Source organism: Poecilia mexicana, unplaced genomic scaffold (genome assembly GCF_051168715.1).
Source record: "Poecilia mexicana isolate PSO_F unplaced genomic scaffold, ASM5116871v1 scaffold_8, whole genome shotgun sequence".
In the NCBI taxonomy this organism is placed as follows: domain Eukaryota; kingdom Metazoa; phylum Chordata; class Actinopteri; order Cyprinodontiformes; family Poeciliidae; genus Poecilia; species Poecilia mexicana.
The window spans coordinates 18,346,609-18,357,381 of record NW_028263377.1 but is presented as its reverse complement, the minus strand read 5'-3'; the positions used below and the strand labels follow the sequence as shown (position 1 = coordinate 18,357,381).

The window sequence follows — 10,773 nt, the reverse complement described above, 5'->3', positions numbered from 1 at the left end:
CATCAAGCCACAGGAGCAACCAGCCTGTGACATACAGCATTTAACACTTGAATTACCAAGTGATGTGTGGCACACTTCCAGCCCCTTTATTGGTTAGGCCTGAGCACTTTACAGTATGAGAATACAGAGACCCACCCAAACACACTCCCTGATTGCACAGAGGGATCACACAATAGCCAATCAACTGCACTGTGATTTGGATTTTGTTATTTATTTATTTTATTTTATTTTATTTTTTTCCTCCAACAAAAGTATGTTGTTACTTTCCCAGTGACTGATGATAGAAATCCGAAATCAGTTTGAGATTCTTCTGCAATCCGGAATAAAAACACAATTTCATTTGCATAACTCAATCAAAGCTATGAAAGGCGAATCAGTGTTGACCACGTTCCTCAGTGCTTCACGCCGCATGACTCTTTACTGCCACCTTGTGGTAAAAACGGCAGTGTAACAAAAAACGGTGAAGAATGGAGATAATCAAGCAGTGAGATCCATTAGAAAACAAATTTATTTAAGATTTGAAAGGCAAGAGATTACAGTAATAAAAATGATAATGGATACAACAGAACTAATTAAGATAGAATGATGCAGTCACACACAAAAAAATGCCTCACAACTTAATTAGTATAAAGTAATATACATGATTCGTTTACGGGATATTTTGCATAAGAAATGTAAAACAATATTTATTAAACAAAAAAGAAAAAACAACAATATAAGGATTAATGTGTACAGTTAGTTTGTAGCTGTGATACAGAATACATAGTTATATACATAATTATTAACCTGGCAGATTTATATGTAAAATAATTTTATTATGTTCATTTAATCAAAAGGTTTCTGACAGTAAAAGAGGCAGACATCCCTATAACAATATAAAAGGAGGATCGATTTTAAAATATTAATTCATGTGTTTTTATATTTAATAAAAAAAACAGCCTGTAAAAGTGATTTGCAATTTCAAAAAACTGTTACAGTAACAAAGACATTCTTATAATTTTTTTTGCATGACCGGATTTTTGGCTTTTTTCTGCTGGTATTTTTAAAATTTACTTTTTGGTGAGGAGCTCCAAGTCTTTAAGATTGGGGGCCTCCCTGCCATCACCCTAATCTTTACCTGTTGGATTTATATCAGGAATCTGGACCTAAAATATTACTCCTCTTATTGAGATTACCCGAATCTGTCAGGAATATAAGATATTGGGTTTAACTGAAATACAATACCGACATACTTATTTTAAAAATATCTTTAGTTTATCTATACATTTTAATAATATGTTTTATATAGTGAAACACATGATTTTCTCTAGCCCTCATATGTGGGACATTCCTGACATGTATGTAGTTCACCCACTCCTTTGGTTAAGTTCAGCAGTCAAGATTTTCTTGCATGAAAATCATACTGATAATTGCCATGACAACCAGGGTAAGATACCTGATATGGTTGTTAAGATAGTTATAATTTCCAAATCTTACGAATATAATAGAAACAAGCACATTTGAATGCTTAAATTTGTTTTCAAGACATTTGACACACATCTGTTTTATTATTAAAGATTTTTTTGAAGACAAAAGGTGTGTGTGTGTGTGTGTGTGTGCGTGTGTGTGTGTGTGTGTGTGTGTGTGTGTGTGTGTGTGTGTGTGTGTGTGTGTGTGTGTGTGTGTGTGTGTGAAATTTATGAAATAACTGCACTTAAGCCTAAAGGTCATGTCAGGAAGTGTCTCACATAGTGACAGGGATGTTGTTATTATTATTATTATTATTATTATTATTATTATTATCATACATATATAGTATATCATATTTATCTATTATAATTAATTTGTTGGTTTTTCAGGGTATGTTGACTCCACGTCAGCATCCTGCAGAAAAAAAAAGAAAGTTAGAAACAACAGCAAAACAAGAAACTTTTAACATTAAAACGTTAATATAAAGATTTCTTGACTTACTGGTGTTGCAGAGGGTCTGCTGACTGGGTCCTGGTTGGAGCTAAGCTCGTTCACAAAAGCCACGTCTTCGGAAAACCTGTTGAAATCTCCATTGGCAGTTCTGGAGATAAACACAAAATGCAACTGAGATTTGAGATGCAGCAAAAATAACAGCAACATGTGGTATTCGGCATTTTTCTAAGCAGCGATAAGAAGTTCAAAAGTTTAAACTAGTCTGCGTGATACTGGCAGGGTGGAGAGAAGCACTTAAATTTCCCTCTTGGAATCTTGAGGAGCAGCAGGGCCAAATCAAGAAGAGAAACATGTGTGGCAGACTAAAAACTGGCACATGTCCTAGGTTTCTCTTTGGTCACACATTTGAAGGTGCGACGACACGGCGAGTGGCAGCCTCACCGCTGATCTGGCAGCAGCGGTTGTTCTTCAGCGCGATGATGAGCAGCAGCCCCTCCGCCATGCAGCTCCCTGATCGCGGCGAGGTGGTCGGCGATTATCATTTATCAGGCAGAAACAGAAACACAACAAGGTGTGAGAACAACAGGTCACTTTGTTTGACCACATCAAAAACGTTTCAGATTTGTTCATCATGGTCGACTATTTTATCTTGTTTTGCTTTTCATTCTGTTTCACACTCTGTTATCTTTTCCCTCTCACACGCAGCTAAACTTATTCCTTTGTGGCTCACTCGCGTTTCTCTGACTGTCGCACTCTGAGCCACAGTGAAATAATAGTTGGACATATTTACATTTTCCAGCATTTATAGATGTTAACTGTGTCTGTTCACTTAAAACATACCTCTTGTTTCCTCTTCCTTTAGTTCCGTTTATTCCTCCTGGCTCCTCGTTCATGTTCCTACAGCTGACACACACAATAGTTATTTTCAGGTTAGGCTGTCGAGCTATAAATAAAGGAATCAATAATAAACACATTATGGTATTTAAAGCGCACCCGTTCGTTGGGTTGTGGTCGGATGGAGTGGTGGTGTCGGGAGATCCGTTGTTTACACTACAATACAGATATTAAACAGAATTTAGCAATGCGTCAAAGGCTTGTTCAGAAGCTGTGCAGGTAAAGCGACACATCAGTTGAAACCGAATTGCAAATGTGACTAATTTTAATAATCCCTTTTGAGTTAAGTGAACCTTTTCAGGAACGGGAATCTGAGGAACTTTGGCATCACCTAAAGAATCGATAGCTTTTAGCAGATTAAAGTCCAGACTCCGTGATGTTTATGAGCTTACTGACACTCTCTGTCAATCCTGACAAACAAGGTAGGAAAAAAGGGGTCAACTGCAAAGGCATCAGTCTAACCTCATAGCACTTTGAATCGTGTCTCGGTCACTTTCACCACATCCACGTGGATCTTTTCCATTCCTGTAATGTCCAGAATAAACATGTAAGTTCCTACCTTCACTGATCTCCTCTGAAAGTAGTTTCCAAGGTCAGCTTACCTGACGTCAGCGTTGTTTTGTCCCTCTACGTCTGCTCCTGGAACCATTGGGAATCCACTTCCTTCTTGGTTTCTAAGAGGAGTTGAAAAGCATTCACATTAACCGAACTAGTAAAGAATAACTTTTGCAAGGGATGTAACTCAATTTAAAGATAGAAATCCCCTTTCTTAAGTACAGTTTACCGATTGTAGTATATTTCTTAAATTTAAACAAAAGTGGTGAAACATGCTAAGAATAAGACTTACTTTTGGAGACACTTGAATATCCCACCTCTGAAAGAGATCACAACATTTTGTTGATTCCTTAAGGAAATTCACCAATCATTTATTACCACAAGGTTGTAAATATATGAATGAGTGAATTCAGTTAGGGCCCATCTCCTCAATTTTTAACGTCGACATTTGGTTTTTATGATCTACAGGTTAAAATGAAAAAAAAAAAAAAAGTCCAACTCCTGCGCCTACTTGTATTTATTCTAAATGTATTTTATGCAGTGAGATCAACACAGCAGCCATTTGGAAGTAATTTTCCCTTGACATCCAGTACAGATGGCAGCGGCGGTGATTCAAGATGGCAGTTCTCAAGGAGAATTCTAATAGAAGTGAGAATGAATTAAGGCCCGAAAGGAAAAAAAAACTGGGAGCAGCAAAGGGTATTTTTCCTCACTGAAACCTGAGCATGGGCATGAAAATAAAACTTAGATATGAAACGCTTTGATATGTTTTGTAATGTTTTGACTGTTTAGTTAAAAACAAAATGACATGACTTCATAATTTGACCTGAAACTGAAATGTTAATTTCTAATAGAATTTGTAATTTATGGCCTTCAGGAGGCTACTACAAGTGTTACATTTGTAATGCTAAGACAATGGAAATACTTGAAAAAATAAAGATCTTCTTTTGTAAAAAAAACAAACAAAAAAACCCCAAAGCTTACTGAATTTACCGATTTAGATATGCAAAAAAGAAATTGACTCACCCCTTATAATTTTTCCAGCAGAAGTATGAGATTAGTCCAATGGCAACAAGTAGGACCACCAGAGTTGCAATCCCTATCGCTGACAGAGAAAGTTAAGGGGCAAAATGTTGAACAGAGCAAAGGAAGAAACACAAAGTCAGATGTTTTGCTTTCACTCACATGTAAGGTTGCTTTGACCCTGGCTTGGTGGGGGAGGACTCACACTAGGATTGCCTGGTGGAAATTTCTCTTCTTGAGAAGCTTAAGAAGTTGTATGTTTATAATTATTTTCCTATAGTAATAGTCTTTCACAGAACTTTGATGTTAATAAAAAGTATTTCTTTGGATCTCACCAGGGATGGATTTGAAATTCACACACTTTTCTCCGGCAAGTTTTTCGAGGTTTTCCTGTAGAAAAATAAACTTAATTTTGAGAGACCTTAGGATACTTACTCCCCATTCTTAAAAACTATGATTAAAAGTAACTTACAGTAAGATGTGTGCATGAAGTCTTAAAATCCCGGCAGTCTTCTGTGATCACTGAATGGTTATCCATTTTCACTACTGGTCGCACAAAGCGAAACACCTGTTCGCGTAGATCAGCAAAACCAAAATTCATCTGTAAAAAAAAAAAAAAAAAAAAACTACTTTCAACTAAGTAATAGAGTAAGTCAGTAAATTTATTCATATAGCACCTGTCATAAATATTAAAATTACAAACTGCTTCACAATGATTCAAGCCTAAAAAGTCTGCAACCTCAGAGCCACATTTTAACCCCTTAACTGTCATCCTCAAAAACATTACAGGTAAGTCAATGGGCCAATGAGGTCATCATGAGAACTTAAGGGTTAAACTGTATTCCATTATATACAAGGAACCCAACCGGGTGTAATTTTCACTTTCTCTTTCAAGAATTGATAAAGATTACAATATTTCTGGCAAAAGTAATATTTAAATCAGAACATGAACTGAAATGGAGCTGAAAGACACACAGACGCACCTTATCGGTTCCTTCAACGAAAATTTCACTTCCTTGTGGGCATTCGTGTTCATATCTAAATCCCTCAGCAACGCGGATTTCAGAACATATTATGGTTTTTAATGAGCATTCTGTAAGAAACCAAATAAATGGTAGAGAGTTTTTATAAGTCATACAGTAAAAAACAGGAAGTAATTTATCCAGATGACGCAGTTGGATTGTATCATCAAACAAACGTTAAACAAATCAAAATCAGGTTAAAAGTAGTTGTTTCTGAAGTTCCAACTCTTACCTGATGCAGTAGTTATGTGTAGGAAACATACAAACAGGATTAGGACAGGGATCTTGTCAAATATTTGGGATATCATATCTGCGCCACAAGACACGGACTCTTCCGCGAACCTCCAAGAACAAGGAAGTGTTATCTAAAAAAAAAAATTCTCTTCCTTGTCTGTTTCAGGTTATACTAGAAAATATAATTATTTTTCTATTCTTGGTCAGCTATGACAGCACAGTTTTACACAGATAGCAGATCACCAAGAAGATGAATCCCAGAAAGAACTTAACTGAAAACTTACACTGGTATGTGTAAAGAGAAGTTTTACGCTGCTGATATTTTGACAGCATGATTTCCTTCCTAATCCTCTTGCTGTTTTACACACCAGACACAAGGGGAGGCCCTTGTCATGTGGGTCAGTGGCATAGAAACAAGGTCAAAGATATAAACCCTGTGGCTGCTTCCATACCTTGTTAAGCAGAAAGGATTGTATATGCTTGTGTTTTATCAGATAGAAGGACAAACCTAAATCAATAATGATTCAGTTGATGTTGTGTTTGTATTTCTACACCCTTCAGGGAAACATGTGTGGTCAGTAGATATTTCTTCCAAAATTTAGGAATGGTTAACTCTTAGTACTCGTTGAGTCCAGTGTCCATTCTTTTTTTCCAGAAACACACCCACAAGTACATGTGCTCACAGCAAAGATAGAGGAGAAGTTGCTATGGTCCAGTACGCTTCACTTAGATTGCATCTTTTCTGGTCCGCTGAGAAAAGACAGAAGACAATCTGTGTGACTCAGTATGGGCTTCTTTCTGTCTCCTTGACAACATGGGCTTCTTCCACTCAGTTCCTCCAGCTTTCTCTTTTGCCTTCTTCTAATAATAATAATAACAAGGACATGTCAGAAACAGGCTTCCAAATGCTAATGCCAAGTGTCCGTCTTACATGGGCATAAATAATTCAAGTGATGAAGGTCAAAGGAATGTGTTCTCCTTTCTTGATGATTTTATCATCATTCAGCAAGAAAAGGTATAAAAACGATGAACACATTAGAACAGTTGTGCATGTAAGGGGAAACCATTTTGGCTCAATGTAATTTGATTTAAGGGTTAGAGGGATGATAAACTTGGTAAATCCCTTAAAGACTGTAAAATATTTCAGCATGAGGTAGAAGGTTATTTTCCATCAGCCTTGATTTATACAAAGAAATCAAATGGAACAATTTAAATCAAAGGATGTTCAGATGAGAGAGTGGCCCAGTCAAAGTCCAAACCTAAATCTAATTTAGAGTCGCTAGCAACACTTGAACATTGATATCATTGATTCAATCTGTTTAAAGTTTGAGCAATTTTACAAAGTGGAATGGGCAAATATTTTGACAAGAAAAGCTCTAGAATAACTAGAGCTCACTCTAGTTATTCTAGAATAATCAGAATTCTAGTTATTTTAGAATAACTTGAATAATCTAGCTACTCTAAAAAGCTATTCTAGCTTTTCTCTAGTTATTCTAGAGAAAAACTCTAGAATAATTAGAGTTTTTCTCAAGATATTTGGGAAAAGCTCTAATTAATTGACCTTTTCTCTGCAAAAATAACTGAGACAAAATACCTGTTACCACAGGTTTTTTGGATGCACTTATAGCCAAAAAAAAAAACCTGAGCTGTGATTGCACCAGAAGGTTAGTCCATTAAGAACTGACCTGTAGGGATGAATCGTAACACACACCACACTTGTCAGATTTCAGTTTTTAAACACCTTCAAAAACTCGATAGTATTTTACTTTTACTTCACAATTATGCACTACTTTGTGTTGGTCACATAAATCCCTTGTAAGATTCACTAATGTTTTGTTTAGTCTTGCTTACATAAATAAGTAAGATTTTATATGCGAGTACTTGATGATTTAGCTCAAACATTTTGAAATCGTTTAAAGTCTCACCCCAAAATGTGGTGTTTACCACTCATCTAAAATATTGCTTCACCACAAATTAAGACAGCCTAACGCTGATAAAACGAAAGCCCAGATCGTAAATAAATGCAACCATGCAGCTCTCAAACCGTCATTTTAGAGTTTAACCAAAAGCATTTGTGATGGAAAAGAGCCGTGCATAGTGTTGCACAAACCCGACGTTGTTTTTATGTTTGACGTGATGAAATGAGTGAGGAAAAGCAAAGTTTTGCAATGCAATATTTGTCTTGAAATCTGGATATTAAAGCTTCCAGCTTCCTTCTGTGAGAAGTTGTGTAAAGCACTGCACCCCAAGTCTGTGTGTGGATGTGTGCATGTTTGTGAATGCAACTGGATGCGTAGTGCAAAGTGCTTTGAATGGTCAGTGAGACTACAAAAGCTCTAAATAAATTAACTTCATTTAGCACTTAGCTTTCAGCGTAAAAACACATTTTCCACTGTGTATCCATACAACTGCTGACCTTTATGTAACAAAATAGCTAAATAGCTTTCATCTCCTTCACTGATACCATTGCTTTACAATATTTGTATATAAAACCAGGGGGGTTAAATAAAACTTGGTAAGTTGGTTCATTTTATAAGTCCTAGGCGATGCATAACTTAATTGTAAAATTAGTAGTTTGCAGGTTGTGAGAGGTTACTGGAAGATTCCCTAAAAACATCTGAAAAATTGTTCCTTGTTGCAGTCTTCTCTTTAGATTAAGGAAACTGTATTACGCTACAATTTCCAGAGCTGTTTCAGCTTGCACAGTAAAACTAACATTAAATCTGTGTTTCACATATTCAACCATCTCTCAAAACTTCAAAGTGACAAAACTGGGATTTGGAGTGGGTTTTTTTTTGGCAGTTGGGGAGATAAAGCTAAATGGCAACGAATGGACGTTTGTCATTCTGCGCACCAGACCAACGGAGCTTAGTGAAATGCAAATCGTGCTGGGATGGCTGCAGAACTCCAGTCTCTCCAGTTGGCTCATTAGGAAACCTAAAACCCCCGATGTTAACAGTTTGAGATCACAAAAGGACGTCTACCCACTGCCAGCAGAGAAAAGCATGCCAACACCAACACACACTGACATTTTTGTTCATCTGCACCCACAAAACTGAACATGTAAATCACCAAAGTTGGGCCTGTTTTAATTTCACGGGTGCTCGAGTAGAAGCTCTTGAGGACTTATTGTAAATCGAGGTGTTTCTCAGAGTATTATGGCCCTGAACCCATCCGCATTTTCTGCTGTTCACAAATCTTAAAGTTCTTTCGAAACCACAGCTCCCTTATATAGAGCCTGCTTCATCTGAGCGCAGCAACTTGATCCCCCTGTGAATTTCCTATAAAAAGAAAGCTAATAAACAAAAGCGAGTCTCTTCCAAAAGCTAAATATTAAAATTTCTGACAGATGTTTGCAGCCATCTACCTGAGAGAATGTATATGAACGTTCAAACAGAAAGCTTCAGTGAGGCTTCATTAAGCTTTTACGGCTCTGTCACAGCACAGTACAGCTTGATGCACAACAGCTCCAGTTCACATGGTGCTGAGGTGCACATTGTGCAACTTGGATGGCTTTTATTACTATAATCTGTTTTCCAGCTCCATCTCCTGAGAGGGATCTCTGTCAGAAAACAAAGCTCTCCGTTTGAAACATGGCCTCAAATTCAACTTCTGTTTTTATCTGTGTACTTCATCTCTCTTCTGGCTCCTCTCCCAATTTCTCTCCCACTCCACTTTGTCTTCTCTTTGCTCTCTTTTTCCCTGTGTGTTTCTCCTTTCTGCTCTCTTCACTGTTTTCCCTCCTGATGTTCCAAATCCCAGCACACGGCCGGGTAAAACCAGGTCCAGCGTGTCTTGTTACAGCAACCCTTCCTCTCCGATTAAACCATGCTTTGTGAAGGATAATACCCAAGAAACAATGAGTTTCTTTTTGACAAACTCCCTTGTGTTCTTCCCTGTGCCTCATATGTGGAGCGAATGCTGCATGCTCATACCTATGCGACAGCTCACACAACACAACCGATTCACACAAACAGCCGCTTTTACAAGCAGTAGCATGTGCTTCGCTGTTGGTGTGCTCCTGAGAAAGTATGCAAGAAATTCAAATCAAATTACCCAACTGGCTGATTTTGTTTATGAGGTTGCTCCTTGCATGCAATGTTCTCTCTGTTTTGCAACAGAGTCCTGAGAAAAGCGTGACGGGCGTCCGGCTGGACGAAGAGTTGCGGTGGAGAATGTAAGGCTTAAGCGCGTCTGTCAGCGTCATGTGTTGTTATGGCAGCCCCGGCGTAGCTGTTCACACTTGAACGCATCATTTTAAATAAACAAAAAAGTCTTAAAGCTGACTGATGTGTGGAACAGTCACCTGCAAAACCAACAAAGGGAGAAAGCAGGAAACACAACAGCAGCGTTCAGGCTACTTCTTCTGAGTCCAACCAAAAGGTCGGCAGGTGATTTTCACAGCAGACCTTCTTATGTGTAGCAAGAACACACAGGTGAGTTGGTTAATGTCTTCAATGGAAGCGTACACTTTTGGGTGTCTAGGTTTCAGGACAGGGCCGACAGTTTCATGTAATTCCTAACACCTATCAGGCCCCTGTAAGCAACACTAATTTGCAACAAACTTGAGCCAATTAGTCAGGAGCATCGTTGGAGTGTGCTGTTTTTTCCCCCCCCCCACAACTGCTCTGTGTCTAGACAGGTAACCAGGTATGTGGTTCCCTTCTCCCTGCCAGTGCCATCATTCTTCTAGATTTTCAACTGCCATGATCATTACCTGTCAACAAAACCAACGTAAAGGATAATTAAAGGGCAGACACAAAGAGCGAGTTGTTGAGGATTCACTTGTCACGACTACCATCGATCTTTTATAAACAGGGTGCTGACAGAGTTGGTGTCTTACATAACCAAAGCAAAGGGAATATAATTTACTCTAAAGAAACACTAAGAGACAAATAACGCAAGAGACAAGGATGAAAATAGATACTGTTATTTGACAACTTCACTGGGAGGGGGGGATTGTAAATAATGCTGCTAAATACTTCGTATAATTTTGCTAATAAGAAGTAACAGTTTTCTGCTGTGTCCGTTCTCATTGAAGTATTTAAGATTAGCTAAAAGCACATTTACATGCACATTAAATACACATCATGGAATACAAAATGTGCCAGATTCCTTTAATGAACAGCTTCATGAGTAAAAC

General features: G+C 37.8%; 1 protein-coding gene across 5 annotated transcripts; it reads right to left on the bottom strand.

Annotated features, from left to right (window-relative positions):
- Positions 1-490: 490 nt before the first annotated feature.
- Positions 491-5,978, bottom strand: LOC106927018 (uncharacterized). Of its 5 annotated transcripts, none has more exons than XM_015002303.2 (14): positions 5,629-5,970; positions 5,358-5,467; positions 4,847-4,975; positions 4,710-4,764; positions 4,537-4,590; positions 4,378-4,450; positions 3,644-3,670; positions 3,399-3,470; positions 3,259-3,321; positions 2,896-2,952; positions 2,743-2,805; positions 2,344-2,412; positions 1,951-2,050; positions 491-1,863 (listed from the first exon to the last, which is right to left on the bottom strand). In XM_015002303.2, exons 1-14 carry the CDS (start codon positions 5,702-5,704, stop codon positions 1,819-1,821), a joined length of 993 nt encoding a protein of 330 aa, XP_014857789.2. In that variant the 5' UTR covers positions 5,705-5,970; the 3' UTR covers positions 491-1,818. The 5 variants fall into 5 exon arrangements, with proteins under 5 accessions (XP_014857789.2, XP_014857784.2, XP_014857785.2 ...); XM_015002298.2 differs by having other exon boundaries at positions 4,378-4,456; positions 4,537-4,617; positions 5,629-5,969; XM_015002299.2 differs by having other exon boundaries at positions 4,537-4,617; positions 5,629-5,969.
- Between the last annotated feature and the right edge of the window lie 4,795 nt (positions 5,979-10,773).

Coding starts and splice junctions, on each gene's coding strand:
- LOC106927018 (XM_015002298.2), bottom strand. CDS start 5,704: ATGATATCCCAAATATTTGACAAGATCCCTGTCCTAATCCTGTTTGTA. Junction 4,976..5,357: donor TCGTTGAAGGAACCGATAAG/GTGCGTCTGTGT, acceptor TTTTTTTTACAG/ATGAATTTTGGTTTTGCTGA. Junction 3,322..3,398: donor CAAAACAACGCTGACGTCAG/GTAAGCTGACCT, acceptor TGGACATTACAG/GAATGGAAAAGATCCACGTG.